General features: G+C 35.8%; 1 protein-coding gene across 1 annotated transcript in view; it reads left to right on the top strand.

The window, feature by feature from the left end:
- The window catches only part of LOC140331139 (dynein axonemal heavy chain 5-like), a 160821-nt gene that overhangs the window by 71712 nt on the left and 64012 nt on the right, over nucleotides 1–25097 (top strand). The window contains exons 47-56 of the mRNA XM_072411892.1: nucleotides 936–1153; nucleotides 1283–1594; nucleotides 4586–4675; nucleotides 6194–6430; nucleotides 6991–7158; nucleotides 8792–8998; nucleotides 10375–10704; nucleotides 12039–12245; nucleotides 12777–13019; nucleotides 15953–16107. Of these exons, the coding sequence (XP_072267993.1) occupies nucleotides 936–1153; nucleotides 1283–1594; nucleotides 4586–4675; nucleotides 6194–6430; nucleotides 6991–7158; nucleotides 8792–8998; nucleotides 10375–10704; nucleotides 12039–12245; nucleotides 12777–13019; nucleotides 15953–16107 (2167 nt within the window). The remainder of the gene's footprint in view (nucleotides 1–935; nucleotides 1154–1282; nucleotides 1595–4585; nucleotides 4676–6193; nucleotides 6431–6990; nucleotides 7159–8791; nucleotides 8999–10374; nucleotides 10705–12038; nucleotides 12246–12776; nucleotides 13020–15952; nucleotides 16108–25097) is intronic.

Below are 25097 nucleotides of genomic sequence, written 5' to 3'. Positions count from 1 at the left end.
ATGCATTCGGACCATAAGACGCACCCTGATTTTCCCCCCACTTTAGGGGGAAAAAAAGTGCGTCTTATGGTCCGAAAAATACGGTATATAGCTCAGCTCTATAGGTTCATTTTCAAAGAGTATTTAGTGGTATATCATTGTTGTACTTAGATCTTGCTAATTTTTAAAGTCAATATCATGTCCTGATTATAATATTACCAAATTGATTGGTTTAGAAATTTTACCATGCATGCATGATCATTAAAATGAGTCTTGCAATACAGAGCACTGACTGGGAATTAGTTTTAGCAGAAGGTATGAAATCCATGTGGATATTGGATAACATAAAACATGACATTTCTATATTATACATCTATATTGTTAGCTTCTTTAGTATAAAACAAAATTACATATAATTTTAGAATAATATGGACAAACACTCTATATGCACATGCTAGATGAAGTCACCATGTCTTCAGAATGCAAACAAAAATAAAGCATAGCAGCTGTACTGTCAAGATAATATCTTGAGTGTGAGTACTTATCTTTCAACAAAAGCTAAAAGCATTCTTGACAATAGCAAGAAAATTTGATTGTGTTGTAAACATAAAATACATACATAGATATTGCTTATATTATAGAAATGCTATTCTTTTTACAGTGATCTTCAAGAGAAAAAAAAGTTAGTTCATACCTGCCTCACAATGAAAAAGGTTTCCTAATGAAAAAGTCTAATTTCCATAAGACAGCTGCTTAGTGTATAATTTATTTATAATTTATTATGTATCATCTTTCTAAAATAATACAGATGTTTAATTTATAGCAAAAATAGAACCTTCTAGCAATCTAAAATGTTTTATAGATTCCTTTTTTTAATTTTTTTCACTGTTAAATCTTGGTTATGTCTGCAGTATACTTTCTTTGATTAGAGGATAACCATAAATTTTATTTTTAAGGAATGATGACACTTGGACCCAGTGGTGCAGGCAAAACCAAATGTATTAATGTCCTAATGAAAGCAATGACGGATTGCGGAGCTCCTCACAAAGAAATGAGAATGAACCCTAAAGCCATCACTGCCTCCCAAATGTTTGGCACCCTTGATGTGGCCACCAATGACTGGACTGATGGCATATTTTCAACTTTGTGGAGAAAAACCTTAAAAGCAAAAAAAGTGAGTTTTACTTATTCAGTTCTTTTCTATACCACTTCACTTTTCTGGTATTCTATCTAAAAATATGGATTTTGCAAAAAATAACTTTTCAATAAGTTGCCTATCTGACACTTTATAAATGTTTTTCAGGGAGAACACATATGGATAGTTTTAGATGGACCTGTCGATGCTATATGGATAGAAAACTTAAATTCTGTTTTGGATGACAACAAGACACTTACGTTGGCTAATGGGGATCGTATTCCAATGGCACCTAACTGCAAAATTGTATTTGAACCACACAATATTGACAATGCCTCTCCTGCTACTGTATCCCGCAATGGCATGGTCTTCATGAGTTCTTCTGTTCTGGACTGGAGACCTGTCCTGAAGGCCTGGTTGCAGACTCTACCTGCAACTCAGCATGAAGTATTATGGAGCTGTTTCAACAGCGTTTTTCAGGTACGTAATTTTAAATGTTTCTACAAAGTATTTTCCACTAGCACACTAAAACAGGACACCAAACATCCTTAAAATGATATTTAGGGAGGGGACTGGGGAGTAAACTGATTATTGTTCGAAAGTCAAAAGGTTTTATTCTCACCAGCATTGGGAAAATTTGGAATGTTTTTGACTTGGAAATATAATTTTAAATTACATTTTCAGAGAATATTTTTAGCTGGTACTAATAACTTTTTGGCTTGGTAAAGAAAAAATATTTGTTGTGTAAGCGGGTTTCATATGCTCTTGAAGGTATACTGATGACTACATGTAGTACAATAACAATACAAGTTCAAAATAAAATTCTAAATACCGATTAAGATTATTAAATATTAAAAACATTGTCACTTTGCCTGTTAAGGTTTAAATGTACAAAATATTGAACTAAAATATTTAAAAATATACCTTTGTTAAAAATACATGAACTTCTTGCAGAAAGCTTTCATTCCTCTTTTTCCTCCTTCTATGTTTTGATAAATACTAAGCCAGGCTCCATTGTTACCTCCGAGGTTGCAGCATCCCAGACTGTATTAGCCTTTGTGTCAGCTAATTGTAGAGCATTGGCATTGGGGTATGATTCCAGATTCCAACCCATGTAACTGTGTTCAGACTTGTGAGTGGCCTTTTATGTCTTAGTGCAGTCACATTGCACTGTGAGTATACAATAAAGTTAATAAATATATTTAAAATGAATGAAGAACATGCAACTTTTGCAGACTCCGCTGTAAGATTTCCATAATGAGGTATATACTAACACATTTTTAGAACTTGTAATTGTTACTTTCTAGGGTCTTACTGTGATTTATTGAGCCTATGTGCCCTAGTGACATCTCCCCCAAAGCCTTTGTTCATATTTTTACACTATTTTTAGGCTATACCTTCAGGAACATAATTGCCCTCCATTCTCATTAAAGTTTGATCCGTTGTTGTCACTACTTTACACAGCTTTATGCCAATTGTTGATAGTTTTTCATTAGGTAATAAAATTAGGAGGTAACCATGCTACAACTGCATTGGGTTTTAACAAAGAAAAAATTACAAATTTCTAGTATTGTAATTATCAGTAGTATTATAGATACTAATAATATTTATACTACTAATACACTTTTACAGTGTTGTTTTACATAAAATACACAAAATATATTCCCATGCAGTATATATTAAATATTCAACATATATTAGATCAACAGTCTTAACCTGATAAATAATCCAGATAAATTAAAAGGAAACAAACATTTAAATTTATGTTGAAAACATAATGTTATATCTTGAAAATTCAAATTATTAGAATGATTTTACAAAACGCAAGGCAAAAAAAAGGCAAAAGGGTAATTTTGGATATCAAAGAATTGCTGTGTAAAGTTTACATGAAACCACATTGTGCCTGTTTACCTTTCTTTGCGCTAAACAGTCAATCTGCCCAAAACTGTTTTATATAATTAGATGCCTCCTAAGCCACCCACTGCTTTCTATGTCTGCTGGGAGTTGGCTGACTGTAAGATCTCCACATTTGCTTGCCTGGATCTACACATGTGCTGTGACTGTTAAAAGGAGGTCTCCATTGTTAGCCTTTTAGAGATGTTAAAACCCATAAATAGTTTTACACCCCACTGTTCACCATTTTCTGGATAAAAGGTTTAAGTACATCTGGTGCTCTAACCATGTAATATTCCTTACATTATGCAGTGGCAACAATAATTATGGCAGATCTAATAAATATTTTCTAAAAAGCTTAAGATCAGTAATGCAGTGGTTTTTGTGGTGGCTTTTCTTTGCCTTGTGGTTACAGGTTAATACGTTTCTACCCAAGCCAAGAATACAATTTAAACTATGGACAGAAAATAACCTTAATGGCTATTGTTTCTTACACATATTTTTGAAACTCTTACATTTCGGTCCTGATTCATCATAGCTCTATACGATTGGAGAAGATAGACTATCATGGGTTAACCTTGAGGATCTAGCAAACCTGGAATGGATCTGGTCCAGAATTGAAAACATTTGCCAAATAATAGGAAATGATTTTAAGAAATTCATTCCAGGTTTGCTGGATCCCACAGGTTCACCATGATAGTCTGTCTTCTTCAGTGTTGGATAATTTTAATAAATCAGGTTCTTCAGTTAGTGCAGGCCCACTCACTACACCATACAACTATATCTAGCATGTATGGTAGATCTTTTTGCTATTACCACAATTGCTTGGTAAAAAAAATTCATTACAATACCTACTTAAGAAAAGAGCACATATTTGAAATATTTGTAAAATGTGTTTATTTGCTTTCTTCATACCAGTAATTTCTTTTTTTCTAACTTATGCTGGATAAAGTAAAGAAAAGCAAAGACAGGTTCTTGTCCTGTTTGAGGTCTTATAGCTGACACCAGGACAAGGGGAATATTTATCATCTGTACAGCAAGGCACAGACTGTTCTAAAATGTTATATAAATACTGTATATACATTACCACATAAAAATATGCAAAGACATACAATACATTTCAAAATACTATCAAAAGTAAAAAGTAATTTCTAATAGTACTGAAATTTTGGAAGAGAAAGATTTTCGTTGCAAACACTGTATCTGCAACAATTTACATTCAAAGTTATACCAATGACAAATTTGTTGGTAGTAGTAAATTATTGATATGAGTAGAAACAAGATAGTTTAGGGAAAGACCAAGTATACCACTGATCAATCTTTCCAAAGTCTCAGGGGTTAAGGTTTTGTGATCTTTTAATATAAAATAATTAATTTAGTGTATACTAGCATATTCAGATACTTTTTTTTACTAATTCAAAAAGAAGTATCTTTAATTATCTTAATTAGAATAATTATCTTAAGCTATCTTAATTTAGAGATTCAATGTATGGTGTATTTAACACAAAAAACTGTCTTGAAAACTATAAAAATTTCAGTAAAACATTTTTAACCATTTGCTGTTATGTTTGCTTGCAGGATTTGATTAATTTTGTATTCACAGTTGTATCTCCAAAGATGCAGATACTGGAGTGTATGTATATAAGGCAGGCAATTGATCTCCTTCAGGTAATTACATATTATTAATTATTTGCTAAACATTAGACAGAAAAGTAAATATGGCTAATGCTCTTGTCATACAAATTCATGTTTTCTATTTTGACAATATAGCATCCACAGAGAATAAATTATATCCAGATTGTATCCTAATTTTATAAACAACTAGTATAAAAAAATGTTATTATTGCCATCTATAACTTGACCATATACCTTGCCAGTTTTTGCACCAACATCATCTATTACACAGACATATTGTACTATTATAGTTACAATATTAAAGTCATTTTTTGTCCCTCTTTGTCAGTGAATAACTTACACTAACAGGGAAAGAAAATGGGTATAGCATATGTTGCTGTGTCCTGACACATGATGATCATGCTGTCAGGAGTCAATCAGTAAGGATCCTGCCATGACATGTAACAAAAAAAGCCATTGTCAGCTCTTATTATGGGCTGCTGAATGCAGACCACCGCTCAGAAAAGTGCTTCTTGCAACCAATATGACAATGTGACAAAGCAATCCAAAACACATGTGTATTGTCCCAACAATGCTTTACCCTGACTCTCAGAATACCATTAATATGTTTGTACGCCAGCAAATGCTTTAATCGTAGCTTGCTGCAAATTCTTCATTGTCATTAAAATACCCCTGCTCATGCACAGGTGGACAGGTCAATAAATAAAAAAATGTAACTACTGGGTAGTACATCTCCCATATTTTATAGGTCCTTGTATGGATCAAGAATTAACACATACAACATTATTCTAATAATATTCCTTGCAATGTGTAAACTGCTTGATGGGGAAATATTCACCTGACACTATGGAACAAGCATCCATTGTTTTCATAAGCACCCTGAATGACACTTACACACAAGTCCACACATAACTGATACACCGGTTTGGGCCAAGTTTTTCCTTTTTTGGCCCACTACGTTACGTGTGGAGTTAGCCAGCTATGATTATAGCCTTTGATGGCTGAAACTTGTTATCAGCTTGCTGAAATGCGTATATGGCAATAAAGTGGTATGGGATGGACACTAGTGTGCCAGATTATTTTGTCACACTGCCCTGTCAGCTCTCCAATGACCAGCTCTTTAAGGATATTAAAATTAACAGTGGGTCAGAGTATTGAAAAGTACCATTCATTTTATTAGGCATAATCCAGAAGCAGTTATTAAGCTATTGAATTTAACAGTTTAGTCTCATATACCTGTTAAATCACAAACTACCTTACTAAAGGAACTTTGGCTATTTACTTGATTAAAGCTATCAAGATAAACCTGGGTGATCCAGCAAATCTGCAATGCATTTCTTATGAAATCATTTGCTATTAGCTGACAAATGCTTTCAATCCTGAACCAGATGCATTTCAAGTTTGCTTAATCACTCTCCCATGATAGTCTACCTTCTTCAGTTTTGGAGATCTTTAATAAATCAGGTCCTGCTTTGTGAATCCTAAAGTAGCAATGACTGAAGATTTAACAACATTTACCAACATGACCTTTCAATATTTTAATTATTTTAGGGTCTTCTATCTGATAAGGAGGAGAAGCAGCCCAGCCAGGAACACTTGGCTCGATTATTTGTTTTTGCAGTGATGTGGTCAGTAGGTGCACTGCTAGAGCTCGAAGATCGTATGAAGATGGAAAAATTTTTGCGTGATCACTCTGCCCCTCTTGAGCTTCCTGCTATCAAAGGAGATGAAACCATTTTTGAATTTGTCATTAATGAAAATGGACAATGGGAGCACTGGTCCAAAAAGGTCTGTCAATATCCTAAGGAATATTTATGATCCATGTTTAGGTTTTTCATTTGTAATTAGTATACCTAGCATCCTATATAAAACTAACACTATTCTTTGAGTCTGTATGACTTTCTACTAAAATCTGTATGTATTGGTTATCTTGGTTAGCTTGATACAGCAGGTCTTTACAAATATAATGCTGGTTTTTCATAGTTTTTATATAGGTTTTTGTAACATATGTTTACCTACCACATTAATGAGAATGAATGCCAATGCCCAGCACATAGCTATAGTTGATGGCTTTTACTGGGAACCCATCTTCCTGACAGTCTTACCTTTTTTCTCAATATTGTTAGCTAAGCCAAAGAGTTGTATTTTTTGTTTAATTTAGAAGTTAAAAGGAAATGATGTGTTGTCATATTGGCAGTTCATCTTGACATAATAAAAGATTTGTTGATTTATTACTTGTTTAATACACCATGATGACAATATTGGTTCATAAAAAAGTACAAAAATAATTTTAGGAAGCATAAATGTACTTTTAATAGAGTAATTGGAATTTGATGTTTTTCATACAGGTTCCTGAATATATTTATCCAAAGGACTCAATTCCAGAATACACCTCCATTCTAGTTCCAAATGTTGACAATGTTCGTACAGATTTCCTGATGCATACTATTATGAAACAAGGAAAGGCAGTTTTACTTATAGGCGAGCAGGGCACAGCAAAGACAGTTATGATTAAGGTGAGTAATTACTAAAATGTAAAATTTTTCTGCAAGAACCAACCTTTTATTCACTGTTCATCTTTACTAGCCCCTCTTTTAATTGATGCCAAAATGGTGCATCGAAATTGTAACCTAAAGTAAATTATTTGTACAGACTGCTATGGCCCATTTCACATGCTTCAGACCATCTCTTGCTGACCTTTCTAACACTCCTTAAGTTTTGTGCAGCATGCTCTGCATTACCTAATACCAACACAGAAATTAGTAGGCCAGAATAAAATTTGTATACAAAGAAAAAAAATTAAATTAGCATTGAAAATAAACACTAGTCACAGCGTTTAATTTATTACCGATAAATACCATTTTCTTTCCTAAAGCACCTTGTATCATACAAAATATATACTTTTAAAGTATTAAAATACTGTTAACATTTTATATTGTATGTTATTGCTTCTGATCTGCTATGCTTTCCTGCAACTATGTCCTGTCTACATGCAGGCACCCCAGCCATAGCTTTCTGACATTTTTTCAGGGCAGGTTTCCTAATGGTAGTACCATACCTGCGTAATGTTGAAAAGTTCCATCAGAATCCTGGGTTTAGAGATGACAAACACCTGCTGTAAACCAGGGACAGGCTGTTGGTTTCTAATAATAAAAAGTGCCTGAACAAGGACCTTCATGGCAGGACGACTAGGTATTATTTAAATAAAATCTTTGGATTTGGAAACATCAGGAACAAATTTTGAAATTGCATTAACTGGTTACGTGTTTGGAAACCCAAAATCTCTTTTCCAGTATGTTGACCGCCTATCAACATGTCAGGTCTATGCATGCCAAATGCTGATTTTTTTGGCAGACCAACAACCAACTTATTTTACCTTTACTGTAACATGTGGCCTTTAGCTATTCATCCACGTAGAGCAAACTATCTAAATCGATGCATTACTGTACAGTGCAGCTTAACTGCATATTTTTCTTTATTTGTTAAAATTGTATTTTGTTGAATTCACAACATTATTAAGTATTGCTTTAAAGTTGCATACAGAGTAAACATATGAAATACATATGCTGCTTTCCTGGCTGGATGTAGATTACCTTTGCAGGTAGTACATAGCTAGTAAGCAGCATGTTTTTATTATAGTTCCTACAAGATATGTTATTGCTGTTCTCTTAGTAGTTTATTCTTGGGTGAAACCATTTCTATTAGATTTAGTATTTATCACTTATAAACAACTGGCAATACGCCCATTCAGGCATTTGTCTTTCAGCATAAATGAGAAGTTTTACTTGAAACAAGCTGCTGTTGTTGGAGCCTGGCACAAAAGCATAACTTTGGACGCAGTCCATAGCATTGTGATACTCCAAATATATCTGAAAACCATCTGGCATAAATTTGTTTTGGAGAGGAAAGCGATGTCAGTTAACTAGCTCTACTTTACTTTTATCAGCAAGTTGCCACCTCCTTCTTTGCCGGAGGATAAGCCAACCCATGACAGGGGCTTAGTGGTATATTTCCTCAATTGTGGGCTTTTAGGCTTTGAATGGCTCAATTTTGAAATTTTAAAGTTTTACAACCTGTATAAATTATATAAGTGCAGTGGGCACATATGTTTGTGTTTATGGCTCCTAACTTGTGTTTGTGTTGTCTTAGGGCTACATGAGTAAATATGACCCAGAATTTCACGTCACCAAGTCTTTGAACTTCTCTTCTGCAACCCTCCCCAACATGTTTCAGAGGAGTGTTGAAAGTTACATTGACAAACGGATGGGGACAACATACGGCCCCCCAGCAGGAAAGAAAATGACAGTTTTTATTGATGATATCAACATGCCGGTGATTAATGAGTGGGGTGACCAAGTAAGTAATATATTTGACTGGACACGCATGGCACTTTCACACCTGTGGTAAAAATCCACACAGTTTGCTGCAAACTGCTATAGGTTTCACCTAGGTGAGACAAACCATATCATGTAAACACCTTTACACATGAGTGAATCCGCAGTGAAAATTTTTAAACAGCCACCCCACGGCAAAAACTGACCTATCACGTTCAGGAACTGTACCATGATCTGCTCCAGCTGCAAGCAGTGTTTAGTAGAATAGGAAGGTCATTACTACCAGGACAGTAAACAACCATATAGATAGTCTTGTAAAAATGGGAAAACAAAAAAGAATCTAAAAATAACAATGTTATATACATGCAAGAAATAAATAAAACCATGAGGCTTCAGCATCTGAATGGCAGTGGCAAAATTCATTAACGTTTGAATCACGCTAGTAGAACCACAGGCAGCTATTTAAACCCAGTACCTTTAACCATTTCCTTCCAAAGTGAAGGGTTAGACAGATTTTAAAATTAAATGTTTTAGCAAAAATGTGCTTTTAGGTTTGTGGTAGTGCTGACAGCACCAGGACCGTAACCTGCGCCCAGCACTTTTGGATTTGCATTGCGGAGTAAATAATTTTTTACATTGAAATGCAACTGGTGTTTATATAATTTATTTCACCATTGAGGCAAAAAATCCTAGCTCTCTGGAGAACATGCACTAATTGATATTATATAAATATATTTGGTGTACTCGAATGTAGTCTGCTGAGAACTACAAAATGGACAGGCATAAAACTAATTAAACTACATCCATGATAAATATTATGACCTTTTACTAGGAAAATGAGTTGACTACAATCGCAAATTAAACCTTAAAGTGTTCTGCAGGAGTCTTTGATGGCAGAACACATATGAGAGTACAAGATTTAGCTCATTTAATTAGGCTGTTTCAATTCAGCAATTTAGGAAAATTTGCATATGGATGGGAGGCTTAAATAAAGGTTTGGCTTTCTCTTTTTTAGGCTTGGGCCTACAGAAAAAAGGTTCAGCAGGTTACCAATTACTGCATATATTATTGTAGCAAGCTAAAAAAAGCAATATATATATATAAAAATTTATATATATATATATATATATATATATATATATATATATATATGAAAGAATGCAGCTGGGGATATTTATAAACGATAATGTCTAGGAGGCCTGTTGTGTTTTCTCACAGCTATCTACTCCTTTCAATTTCTTCTTTTAAACATGCATTAGAAAATATTGTATAGGTCTAATCAATTATTGTAACTCTACTAAATTGGTGACCACCCATGGATTGTATCTATTTGTAAAACAAATGTTACTGTTGTGGCCTAGAATTTTGGACTTGACTGTTCTAATATTTTGTTAACAGATAACTAATGAAATTGTACGGCAACTCATGGAGCAAAAGGGCTTCTACAACCTAGAAAAACCTGGTGAATTCACTGGTGTTGTTGACATTCAGTTTGTGGCTGCCATGATTCACCCCGGTGGAGGTCGAAATGACATTCCCCAGCGATTGAAACGTCAGTTTACAGTGTTTAATTGCACTCTCCCATCTAACTCCTCTATTGACAAGATATTTAGAACAGTAGCTGAAGGCTACTTTTGTGAGCAAAGAGGATTTCCACTTGAGGTGTGTAAGCTGGCATCTGCATTGGTCCCTACTACACGTAAAGTGTGGCAGGCAACTAAAATTAAGGTAAGCCAAAAAAACAGACTACAGCTTTTTATAGAATGCATGTTAAGATTACACATGGACTTTTTAACTTAGTTGTCTTTAGAAAACTTCCTAGTTTCCGGACAGGTAACTTTGTGCAGGATAGTCATTTATGTGTTTGCACTTTTGTTTTTTTTTACCGGCTGTTTTGTTCTTTGTGATGTCAGAATTAAAATGATAATTTCAAGCTGCTTGTGGTGGGTTTGCCCAGCAGTCATCTGCCCCCTGCATCTCTTACTATGGTGCCTTTCAGGTATCAGGATCTTAACTACTGATAAGTTTTCTGTTACAATATCCTCTTGTTAAGTCTCCTGGTTTACTTCAACTTTATCTGTGTTATTTATGTCTTCTCTAGTTCCTGCTACCTACATGCTGCTGTTTCTACTGTTCCTTCTGTCCTTTCTGGGCTTTTTTTCAAGTTTCTGCTCTTCCTATTATTATTATTATACAGTATTTATATAGCGCCATCATATTACGCAGCGCTGTACAAAGTCCATAGTCGTGTCTTGCTGCTATTTTTCCTGCAATTCTCTCTTTCTTCCTGGCTTTTCTTGCACTCCACACTCTCTATTTGCATTCCAGAATGAGCATACCTGCTTTGTTTATCTTCTATAGTTCACCTGAAGGGGTGTGTACATCTCCTGGCTTTACCTTATCCTGACCTCTTTGGTTTAGATCACTTATTTTTACATCTCATCCTTCTGTTTGCTGTGTCATTTCTGCTCCATTATCTATGCTAGGTATAAAAACCTTAGGTATCTCTCTTTCACTACTCTCTTTGTTTTGGCACTACTTTTTAGCAGGCTTTTTAAAACTTCAGTTAAAGGACTACTCAACATTTCCTATTTCAGTGTTGAAGAAAAATAGGTTAGCACCCAATGCCTATTTCTGCATTGGGTGCTAACAGTAAAAACAAAGAGTCAGGGCTTTATAGATACATTTTGGAACTACGAAGACAGGTGTATAACTTTAAATAATCTCCTGTTGTTCTTTGCTGTTTTAAAACTTTAACACCAATGAACTGTTTAGTAAACATACACTGTACAATGAACATACATTTTAGGTTTTATACTTCATCCTATCTTAGCATGATCATTTAAAAATAAAGAACAGATTCCTGCATGTACTGTTGTCAGCTTACATATTGAGCAAAATATACAGCATAATAGACTAGTTTACATATGCAGTCTTTAGAAGAAAAAGTCAAAATGTTTTTATTTCATTTCTCATTTTGCTAGATTATTGTCTTCATTCCACAGTTATTTTTACATATGGATAATAAGGTTTTTAGAAATGTATCTAATTTCATTCTGCAGATGTTACCGACCCCAGCAAAATTTCATTACATCTTTAACTTGCGGGACTTGAGCCGTATTTGGCAGGGGATCTTGACAGTTACATCTGACATCTGTCGCAGCACTGACATCCTAGTGGCCCTTTTCCAACATGAATGCACACGTGTGATTGCAGACAGGTTTGTCGACCAGAAAGATAAGGATTGGTTCGAGAACACTCTGCATAAGGTAAGGATGTGTAAAATGATACTTGTCATTTAATATTCTTAAAAGCATCATTGAGTAGTAGTTGCCCTGAGGCACAGGTTTTAGAACATTTGTCAAAACAATCTCTGTGGTTAATACCTAAAATTTAGGTAACGTACTGTTTCATTCATTGTAAATTGCACATTCTATGAGAGTGGAAGGTACCCATTACTGCTGGCCTAGTACCTTCTAAATCACCTTTAAAAAGGTCTCAGCTGGAAGATGGATGCTCAAAATCCTGCAAGAATGCACTTTTGAAGTGAATAGTTTATTTTTTGTCATGTGGCAGAAATAAAGCACAATGATGTCACCTGAACCTCTTGGAAGCACTGGAAATCAGGGCAGAGGAAAGTTGTTTTTTTATCTTAGTTTTTGACACTTTTTTAAAGCCATTTGTATGTAGGGAGCTCGCAATAATGTGGACCTTCCGCTTTATTATTATTGTATATTTTATGTATGTGTTCTGTATATAAAGGTAACTTTTTTTTTACTAAACTTGTTTTTAACTTTTAGATTGCGTCCGAAGATCATGGACAAGAGTTGCTCCAGATTGTAGAAAAAGAAACCTACTTTGTAGACTTCTTACGAGATGCTCCAGAAGCTACTGGTGATGAACCAGATGATGCAGATTTGGAAGCTCCTAAAATCTATGAACCTGTCCCTTCATTTCAACAACTTTCAGACAGGCTTGACATGTTCATGCAACAATACAATGAAGCAGTTAGGGGATCAAGAATGGATCTTGTGTTTTTTAAGGTAAGTAAACTTTATTGGGTGACAACTTTGAGTGTAAATTAGCACAAACACAATTTCTTTTACACCACATTCCTTACAATTAATGTTGGTCAAATTTACCTTCGTTCGGTTCACCCAAACTAACTTTATTACTTTAAGCCAAATTCCAATACTATTAAAGTCAGTGGGGGAAAATGTATGGTTTATGTTCTGGTCTATGGAGTGTAGAGCTGCCATATTGTTATTATTAAACTGTATTCATAAAGCTTCAACATATTATGCTGCACTGAACATTATATAATGCAACAAAAAAGACATTGGAATACCCCACCACCACCACCACATATGTACAAAATACTGTGCAATAAAGAGGGGTGGTATGTAGCTTTAGGGGCAACCTTTGGTTTATAGCTGAAGCCCCTTATTTTTATTTTTTTTACGTAGAATTATGGTAGAATGCAAGGACACAAATTGAAGCTGTATGAAAAACCACATACTGTACATGCAGTAATTTTATTGTATAATTTGACTCCTGTTGTGTAGACTCAAGTAGTAGAATTATTTTACTTGTCAAAAATTTTATTTGATCCCAAATAAATTGTATTTGAATATCCATGGCATCAGATGCTTAAACTTCGGACATAGTGTGCTGCTATACCTGGTGCACGGATGTACACCAGGCACCCTAACCCTAAACCCTATCCTATACCCAACCCCAACCCTAGAGTTAGAACCTAGCCAGCAGACTGTCATTTTTACCTCCCATATGATAGCTACAGTTTATGGCTCAGTGAAGCAAGCCAGCAAGCAATACCAGGTATAGCATACAGCCCAATGAGTCCAGCCAGCAGCCAAAAGATGCCCAGGGCAGCTTCAGCGAGCCAATGCATTTAATGGGGAATCTCACTCTAGGTACCAAATCTGATCATTGAACATTAGCAATGTTTGGCTTTATTAACATTCCTCCAAATGATATTCGGGTCAACTTTTACACACACCTGAAGCCGAATGTCAAGCCTTCTTACTCTGGTAGTAACGATTACCGTTTTCATTTTCTGGTAACAATAGACTACATTTCCTGTTTGTACTTGTAAGTTTGTTTTCATATTTTTTCCAAGTAAAGTAGGATGGATTATATAACAACTATAGATACCACAACACTCTTTTATTCTTTTATTTGTTCTTTTATTCTTCTATTCTTTTATTTGTTAGTGAGTTAATCATGTTATGCTCACTTTTGCTATTTTATTGCTTTAGTTCTGTACTTTAGCTCTTTTTCTCCTTCTCTAGTTTTTTTTTGGCTACCCACTATATGGTCATAAAAAATTACATACCCTTTAGGGATAAATTTAAAAAATGGAGTCAAGAGAAAAATTAATCTGTTCATTTATTTATTTTTTACTAGAACATGCTTGTTGTATTTAAATATACTTACAATTTTAAGAAGTTTGGCAGATCTATACTAGAACTATACTATATGTGACAGTGTATGCATAGACATAATAAGGAGACAATATATATGTTAAAATTATTATAAAATAGTAAGATAGGACCAAGTACCTAACTTAAATGAGGTTCCCAATACCTTTGCTTACGTTCTAGTTGCACTCAAATAACTAAACCCCCCATGTTGACTTTTGAGTGTCAGGATTTCTCTATTTCTCTTTCTGTATTTATAGCTCCAATGTTAGGCTACTAGTAGGGTCATTGGTACTTCATCTGGTCTTAAATTCTAGAAACAAATCTCAAGTCAAATCATACATCCATCTTCTGACATTTTTTATATTGGTTTACAAAATTGCTATGTATGTCAACATACAGACTAAATTCTTACTAAATACATATAAATATGAAATAGTATAAAAGAAACATTCCTTTACAGTAACATTTATTATCAAAAGTCCCCCTCCTAGCTTAGAGGCAGCCAAATCTGAGTAAATCTGTGTCCTTTAAATAGCTGAGATTGACTTTCTTATGCTGTACAAAAACACTGCTTGCAGCGACTCTTAAATAATGCATGACACTGAGCACAACAGACACAAGAAAGTCAGATGTATGTAACCAGTTTCTTAAAACCGAATTGCTTTCCTTTGTTCTAGTAACGCAGACAGAAAGTGATTTGTAAATGTGGATGCTATTTTATTTTGTGTGCAGCAGCTGTCATGCCATAATTTGAAGGTTAGGCATTAGCTATAGTGTTTTAAAACTGCAGAATACTGATCCAGGAAACCGTAATAGTATATTTCAGGGGGTTCACAGCATGCTAGTGCTGCCCAATATTTAATTACCTTAGTTTAAGACAGCAGGGTCAAATTTATTAAATTATTTTTTTTTTTTTTTTTTTTTTTTTTTTTTTGTTTGGAATGCGAATTGGAATGCTTTTGATATAGTTTGGAAGGCACAAAAATCCTTACAGGTTTTATCGTTTTCTGTGGGATATTTCCCTTCACATTCTGTTCTAGAGACATTTCAGGAAGTGATTGAAAATCTAAAAGTGAGAAAAAATATTATTGTTGACAGTTGTAACTATAGATAGTGTCCCTACCGCTAGATATCCCACTTCTGTTGCTTGATTTCCTTTTACCCTTTGCAGTGGCAATAATGACTATGATGGATTGTGCGGGGGAATTTCCTTACTAGATACCTGTAAGCTATTTGAAATTATGGACAATTTATCTTGTGATTTGCGGACAATTCCATACTCCACAGAGATCAAGATGACGCACATATTAACCCAATAAACACTTCATTTTCCCGGTTCAGCAAATCCTTTTGGCTTTTTCATAATTGTTTTAAATAAAACCTTAGATAGACATGAGTTTCGTAGTGTTTGTTTTGCATTCATTAAAAAATATAATGTAACACCACTAACACAATGTTTTGTTTTTAACAACACATCCTTAAAAAAATTTAGCTTTACCATCTGTTAAATTAATATTTGGTCTTTTATTCAGGATGCAATGATCCACCTTGTAAAAATCTCCCGCATTATCCGAACTCCACAAGGAAATGCTCTGCTGGTCGGTGTTGGAGGATCAGGGAAACAGAGCTTGACTAGGCTGGCTTCCTACATAGCTGGATATCAAAGCTTTCAGATTACTCTGTCAAGGTAAATATTTGCTATCATGAATTTTAAAGCTTTGGAGCTGATTCTTTGTCCTTTAGAGCATGCAAATAAAGCATGCTTCACATTGGATTAAGCTATCAACAACCCTAAAAATATGTCTATTGTTTATCCTCATAGCCACACCATTCTGTGTTATGAGGGTGCTTTCTAGGTGATTAAGTTTTTATTTCCTTTGTCCTTGAAGTTTTATTTTAATTAGTACTATATTAATATTATATTATATAATTAGTAACTTAAGTGTTATGAAAATGGAAAAAAACTTTTACCCACTTATATTTTTCAAATATTTATTCTGACCTGTGACCTGTACAGATTTTAAGGTCTGTGTACAAGACTTTGCATTATAAGCCCAACTTGACTGGCAAAATGTTCTTTGAAGTTCTAGATAACATCAGAATTATGTTTTCTATAATAACAAAAAAAATCTAAATGAACTTGTTATTATATTACTGGTCCTGGTGAAGCCATTATTACTTTTTCCATGATGTCTTCATTCTGTATGAGCACCAGTAATTCTAACAATATTGCTGTACAAATTGTTTTGCAGTTTTCCATGCCTCTAATATTTCTTGGTTGGTAGAGGTCAGAGGACCAGAAGCTCCCTTTTTTATAGCAATTGTCTATTCAGGCTTCCGGGTTCCCTAAGAGTACCTTCCAACCTTATTAAGTCTTAGGGGTATTATTACCATTTTCAGTGCAAATGTAGAAGTTTTTTTTCACAAAAGGCATGAAAATCATTCCTTAAGAATGTGTTTGTTATGTGCAAAAGATTATTTTTTATGTTACGTTTTACTAGAGATAGGTGATCATGGTGAGAAGTTCAGAACAAAGTGTTGTGTTACTAAATGTATAATCTCCTTTAATGAGTTTTAACTTCATACTGTTTATTTATATTTGCTATTATAATGACATCATAGGACTAACAGTCCAAGTATATAGGTATGCTGGGTGGTAGGGGTTAGATTTGAATGGTTGTCAGCGTGCACAGTTTCAGTCAGTTACAAAAGTAAATAACAGACAGACTTCTATTGGCTGGTGGTTATTTTAGTCCTGTAATCAAGGAAATTAAGTCCTTGGTAACAAAATGAACTTGGGAATAGCTGAATGTACAGTAAAAGCTTTAGCAGACCTCAAGGTATTTTACCTTAATGATGCTTTTAGTACATTGGAAACAAAAGTGAAAGTTCTGCTGACTTTGTTCTCACTTCATCCTTTACCAATGTGATCAGCACTTATTTCTCTTAAATCTACTTTTTACTGTTGTCTATGAAGTCAACAACTTTTATTAAGACAGACAAGATCTATTTATCAGCTGGCTTTGGAGAGCAGTATGGCTTGTACAGAGTTGTATGACTGTGCTGAGCCTTCAGCTGTTTAATGAGCATGTTAGCCCTTCAGCAGAATACAAGATAATTGCAGGTTTCTATATATGTGTCCTGTTATATTGACAGATTTTAGAAGGGAGAAATAAAGATTCTTGACCAATAGCTGTTCAATGTACACTGTAATGATTTACCAGCTAATGAGTCTAACTCCTTTAGAACATTTATTAATGCAGACTGGAAATGGAACCGCTTTGTATCCTTCTATAAGGACTCTTGAGTGTTTTACCGTATGATGAGACAGTACAAGTTAGCATAGCAGATGTTTTATGTTGACCCTGGACTGGCATTCACTTTCTTCTTAGTGTTCCTTTAGCAACTATGATTTACCACATAGAAAAGTCCAATTTTGGATTATTATGATATCTGCCAAAAGTAAATAAAATATAAAATATGTAGGCTGCCATGTCTTAACAGCCTCAAAAAATACTGTTTGCCTATCTTGGTTTGGCTTCAATTCTCTAAATTACTGGGTCAGAGAAGGCATGCAGTAACAGTCAGAGTAAATTTAGTGCTAAGGGTCTGCATTTGCTGCTAACTTTTTTTTTATCATTTTATTCAAAATTAAAAAAAAAAGAAAGTGAATTTTTCAAAAACGTCACCATACTTTAACCAAAAAATGTATGGTGCTTTTGAATGAGACAAATCTGAGTATGGGAGTGTTTTAATACTACCACAGGACAAAGTGGATAAATCAATAGGGCTGATTTGGCAAAAAGCTTAGGGTGTTCACTTAGCAAAGTGAATTATCATTCTCCAAGCCATTTTTTACTTCATTCCCTTTTGTTAAGAATACCCAATCAGGTGACTTCTGGGGCGGAGCCATCGCTGATGGCCGTGTTTTAAAACGGCTCCAGAGAGACCCGCCGTAATCCACATCCATCGGCAGCGGGGAGGCTTGATTTTGCATCCAGCTGCCTGCAGTGTGTGCTTCATCAACAGCAGTGCAGGCGGGATCCCTCAGCAGAGAGCAGGACTGTCATCTTAAGCCCAGAGTCAGTGCTCTGAAGGCAACTGTGAGTAAGCAGCAACCATATTGCCCCCGTGGCCTGAGCACTTGATTATTCCTATTCATACATACTCCTGTACAGTGGCTGTTGCTTACATCCCTGCTCACTATTCTTATAACCCACTGGATTGGGGGCATGTTCACCCATTTGCCTTTATATGTGAGCTGCTGCCTGAATATTAACCTGCTTATATTGAGGAACTAAAAGTCCCATAAAGGAACTGCCTGGATCAGGCTTATCACACTCTGACACTGTACCTAATTGAGAGATACTGCTTGAACATTTATCTGTTTTGTGTTGAGGAACTACAAACCCCATAGTGAAGCTGGTTGGCATAAATTTATCACACTCAGACATTGCACCAGGTTGAGAGGGGCTGCTTGGAGAATAGTCTGATTAGTGCTGTGGAACTACAAGTCCCATAGTGGAATTGTCTGGATTAGGCTTATCACACTCGGCCACTATACCAGATTGAGAAGCTGCTTGAATATTAGTCTGCTTTGTACTGAGGAACCACAAGTCTCACAGAGGAATTGGCTGGATTAAGCTTCCTACACTGTCACTGTATTTAGTTGCTACTAACAAAATTCTTGCTGAAAGACTGATTTCATTATTGTAATTACTACTTTTGGTGTGCCTGTGGTCTGGCTAATTGTTATACAGTGCATTATTTTCTTTACAAGTTTAAGTCTACCCTGAACACCTTGGTATTTCCCTTACTTGCAGGGTTGAGCTATACTTTTTCACAGTGGGCCAACTACTGATGTCTGTTAGTTAACCGGGTGCGGTTGAATTTTATTATCCCATTTGCTGTCTGCCGCTTTGACCACGGTGACACTTTCACTTTTTTCAATCCCCCTGGGGGATGTATAAATATGTTACCTGCTCTACCCCTGGAATGATGGGCAGGCAAAACAAATTAAAGGGCACTGCAGGCTCCCCTGAGCACAACATGGCTGCTAACTCACCTGAACAATTCCAAGGAGGACTAGACTCACCTTTAACATCCACAGATATGTCCCAGCTTGAGGACATACCTTCTGGATCACAGGCACTTGTCCCATCTACAGCACAGGAGGTTCATAACCTGCTACTTCCCTATTTTGATAAAAAGTTTAACTCTCTGCAAACCACAATAGATGCAACCTTACAACAGATATCCAGCAACACTTCCCGTGTATCTGAACTAGAACAAAGAATGAGTGACCTAGAGGATCGGGTTATGCAAAAGCAATCTACTATCACCATCCAATCCACCCAACTGACTTCACTTAATGAAAAGTATGAGGATATTGGGAACCGGAACTGGTGTTCTAACTTGCAGTTCCTGGGGATTAAAGAGACGCATAAATATCCAGATCTCTTGTAATTTATTACTGTTGATATAATGCATGCTCTTCATCTGGAACCCCTATAGTCCTATATGATTGAATGTGTACACCGTATTGGCCCTGGGGATCGCATCTCTAATGTCAAACCACGTGCGGTGATAGCCTAATTTTTTCATTATCTGAATAAAGAACGCATCTTATCGGCCCTTTACAAGTCAAGGGTTACAAGATACTTATTTTACAGAACTTTTCTGCCTCAGTCACTCAACGACGGCAAGCTTTTTCCCTCGCCTGCAAGTTCCTCATTGAACAGAAATTTGTTTTGCTTTACTATACCCGGCAAAACTCAATGGTCCTGATTTATGAAGGCTCTCCAAGGCTGGAGAGAATACACTTTCATCAGTGAAGCTGGGTGATCCAGCAAACCTGGGATGGATCTGGTCCAGGATTCAAAGCATTTCCTAGCAAATAGCAAATGATTTGTAAAAATCCATTCCACGTTTTCTGGATCACCAAGCTTCACTTCTAAAAGTGTATTCTCTCCAGCCTTGGAGAGCTTTCATAAATCAGGACCAAAGTCTCAATCAACGGTTTATCCCTGCTATTAGATGATCCAGAATCTGCTCTATCTCGTTTGAAAGAAGCCTTAACATCACACAACACAGATGAGTCTCCTGGGCTGTAGCTAAGATTGATCTCCTGTATCCTTGAGTAACACAATTGAGACTCTTTATTATTTTTTTTTGCTGATTATAATGTGGTCTACATTGAACTATTATAAGATAGAAATGTGTATTTCCACTGGTTTTTTTTGCTGATGTTGGTCCTCTCCCTAAGAAACAAGGTTGAAAATATTACTATTTACCACACTCAGCAAACAGGTTTGCAACTGGTTTACAAATGGTTTAAGATTGATGCCTTCCCTCATACAGGGAATGAAAGTTTCTTACTAGAATTTTATAAAGGAAAAAAGTAAAGTTTACAGTATATTGTGTATAGCCTTTTAATGGTCAATTCTTGCATTCTAAAATGTGTATATATTCTACTGTGATTCAGATGTTGCAATTGTTTGATTTGACTCGAAAATGGAATGTTAATGTTTGTCAATTGTGAGAAGGGTGTGAGAAGGGTGGCCTGGGACAACCACTCCTGTTGTTTGGATATTCTACTTGGTGTGAGTTCTCATTAACTTTATACCACATGATGGCCACCACGACTACTGCATGTGATCACCCAGTGGCTGCCCAGAGAGAACTCACTGTTATCACTTGGAATGTGAGGGGTCTTAACCACCATATTAAGAGGTGCAAGGTGACCTCACACTTGCGTTCTCTCCTTCCTTTTAATGCTATGTTACAGGAAAATCACCTTAAGAGTGAAGGTCTTGGGTGGTTGGGTGAAGTGGCTGCGTCGTCCTACTCCAAAAAAAAAGAGAGAAGTGGTTATAATATTTAGATCCCTGACTTATTGGCTGCTTGATGTGCAAACAAACCCGAATTCACATCATTTGTTAGTAAAAGTTATGATTCAAGGTACCACTTATTAAGTCCTTAATATTTATGCGCCCAACAGTCCTAATGCACATTTTTTACTTCAGATTAAGGAGTTACTACTATCCGAGGACTACCAAAATTTATTCATTGGAGGGGATTTTTATTTGGCCCCTGATCCATGTATCGATAGATGTGAATCACACGGAATCGCCAATTCCAAGGCATTGAGTGACTTCACAGAATCATTATCTCTCCTAGACCCCTGGAGGAGACATAACCTTACTCAAAAACAATATTCTTGTTGGTCCAAGGCCTATAAAACGTTCTCCCATGTTGATTTCCTTCTGACCCTGGATACACTTTTTCACAAAATGTCTGACATTGTGTATTATCCAATCTTCCTATCTGACTACGCACCAGTATCCATGAAAGAAGAACTAATACATCTCTTCTTTCATACCCCTAGATGGCGCTTTCCTAACTATTTGACATCGTCCCCCGAATTTCAGTAATTTCTAGTCACATCTTGGGCTAATTTCCAGGATAATATTATTCAACATTGGGATGACCTGGTGCTTTAATGGGAAATGGGCAAAGCGGTTATGAGAGGCATGATCTCTTCTTACATAATCAGACAAAAATCAGAGAACAAAAAACGATGTAAATCATTATATGATAATGTTGCGGCCTCTCACAGAGCACATGTGTAAAACCCCACTGACCTGCATGCAATTGCTCTGCTTCAAGCATGTCACACCAAATATCATTTTTACTGATGGGGAAATAAAATGGGCTCGCTTCTAGCTAAATTGGCTATGCCTCAGTCTCCTAAACGTTCTAATAATACTTTGAGAGATCATTTAGGTGTTAAGAGAAATAAACAAGAGGAAGTTATTAGTATTTTTGAAGCATTTTACAAACAGATCTACTCTGCACCGTCCTCAACGGAGACTGATATTTTGGAGTTTTTACAACGCATTGATTTACCTACTTTGTCTGTGGCCCAAGAGGAGCAATTAAACGCCTCTGTTCAGATCGAGGAAATAGCAAGAGCTATTAAAACCCTTCCTCTCTGCAAAACCCCAGGTCCGGATGGCTTGCCTGTGGAATTTTTCAAACCACTAGAACCCTATCTCTCCCTATTATTGTTGGAAATTTACAATGGCATTCTGGAAAATCAACTATATTTTCAAACTTTTAATCAGGCGTACACTTCCCTAATCCCCACACCATTCAAAGACATTGAGTGCCCGTCCTCATATAGACTAATTGCGCTGCTAAACACTGACTACAAAATACTAGTCAGAATTATGGCAGCTGGATTACAACCACTGTTGCCCTCTCAATTGACTTCCCATCAACCAGGCTTTATCAAACACCGGCACATTGGTATTAGAATGGCCATAGCTGCAACGACACTCCCCTATAGTAAAAACCGAATGCTTTTGAGTCTACATGCTAAAAAGGGGTTTAACAAGATACTCTGGCCCTATCTTCACTCCTTGCTGGTTCACAGACAATTTGGTACCCGATTTCTGATATACATAAAATTCATTTATAACCATCCTACAACCTATTTGATAGTAAATAACCAGCTCTCACAGTCCATTACTATGAATAGTGGGATGAGACAAGGGTTTCCCTTATCCCCTTTATTATTTAACCTGGCTTTGGATCCTTTATTGCGTGTATTGGAGGCAGATCTTAACTTTTATGGCATAAAATTTGGCTCCACAGAGGTAAAGCTCACTGCTTTTGCAGATTAAGTTTTACTATTTATTGTAAACCCAAAAGTTTCATTGTGTTTCATACTGCATACCTTTCAGGATTTTCAAAAAGTCTCAGGATATACCATTAACTTTGAAAAATCTGTAGCTCTTTACCTCTTTCCCAAGCATAGACCAAAATGGAGTGATAGGTTTCCTTTCCAATGGGCGAAATCCCATTTTAGATATTTAGGAGTTTTGATCCCTAAAATCCCTGCAAAAATGTATATGCTGAATTTCACCCATGCTGTTCAGGTAATGAAATAGGATTTCAAAACCTGGTCTTCCCTTACGCTCTCTTTCATGGGTCGTGTGGCACTCATTAAAATGATATACTTCCCAAGGTCTTATTTTTATTGCAAACTTTGCCAATATTCTTGTCAGCTTCCGATTTAAAATTATTTAACTCTCTGTTTTGAACTTTCATCTGGGGTGGCAAACAGGTTGTAGCGAGCCACACTATATTGCAGCAAACCACAAATAAGGTAGGGTTAAACCTACCTGACATCCCACTGTATAATCAAGCAGGGTTACTTAGAATATTGAAAGACTGGATTCATGGTACGTCATTTTATACGAACCTCCAAGTAGATTTTTCGCTTTGTACCCCATTACACCCCATGGCAATCCTAAATACTCATAAAGAACTCCTTCCAGTAGAAATACAGGTAAACCCATTACTCTACTCAGTATGGCTTTTATAGCACTCTGTGCAGAAAACAGCACGGCTTAATGCCCACACCTCCCTGTATCTTCCCTTGTTAGGTAATGGAGAGTTCATTCAGGGCATTTTTTCTTCTCTTTTGGCGAAATGGGCTGGTAAAGGCCTCACCTCTGTCAGACAGTTGATTAACCCTGAAACCCATAAGGCATTTTTTTCCCAGAACTTAAAAACTGTTCTTCCTCTCTTCTTGATAGGGAGTACCTTTTTATTGATTCAACTACGGGTATGTGCAGCAAAGGTGGCTAGGCGTTTAACCCCACATGGTTGAAACAACCATGGATTGAATAAGATGCTCTTGTCCTTACAATGTCCAACAAAAGTCTAACATGAAATTGTATGAATTTCTTAGGACAACCTTAAATTTTTAAACTTTTATTATAGGGATGGCAAAATGACGAACTTACTTCCCAATTTTGCCTATTTCTAAAATGTTGCAGTTGTACAGAATCTCCTGGAAAGTGATTCCTGCAGTCCAATACCGCGAAATGTTCTTTCCCCTATTCCATAAGAATTATATTTCTCCCCAGAGAACACAATATATTGGTTTTTCGAATGATGGCTCTTGCTTTAAATGTGGAGCCCAAGCGGCTACCCTTTACCATAACTTTTAGGAATGTCCTGTTATTTTGGAAACAGGTTGTGCTATGTTCGCAAACACCTCCTGAATTATATCTCATTCACCCCTGAATGGGTAATATTTGGTTCAATGGAAATGCAAGGTGTTCGGTTTGCCACAGGGACACGGCATCTGGCACTATTATTATCAGCAGTAGCAAGAAAAACTTAGAAGCTGCACCCCCAGCAATGAAACTTTTTCTAACTAAACTACAGGAATTATTTAAAATAGAATGGGCAGAAGCTACACTGCATAAAGAAACAAAAACCCACACATTTTTTGAAACGGGAAAGTTTTATTAATACGTTTAATACTCCCAATAAAACAAAACTGTTTTCGCCACACAACATGGTATTTGGAAAAGGAATTGCTTAATGAGCGTCCTATAATCTTCTAACGTGTATCGTGAGTTGTTTACTGCACTTTAGTCCTGTCTGACTAGCAAATGCTAAAACTGAATCACATTATTACAGATAGAATGCTTATTATAGAATGTTTATTACAATTATTTGTTTCTTCGTGTTTTTGCTTAATGTACATATATATTTGTATTGCAAAGTTGTATACAATTATTTGTTTACTGTTTAAACTTTATCAATAAAAATATATTAAAAAAAAAAAAAAGAATACCCAATCGTGCAAGTAAATGT

This window comes from Pyxicephalus adspersus, chromosome 5 (genome assembly GCF_032062135.1).
Source record: "Pyxicephalus adspersus chromosome 5, UCB_Pads_2.0, whole genome shotgun sequence".
In the NCBI taxonomy this organism is placed as follows: domain Eukaryota; kingdom Metazoa; phylum Chordata; class Amphibia; order Anura; family Pyxicephalidae; genus Pyxicephalus; species Pyxicephalus adspersus.
This window is presented reverse-complemented; position numbering and strand designations above follow the sequence as displayed.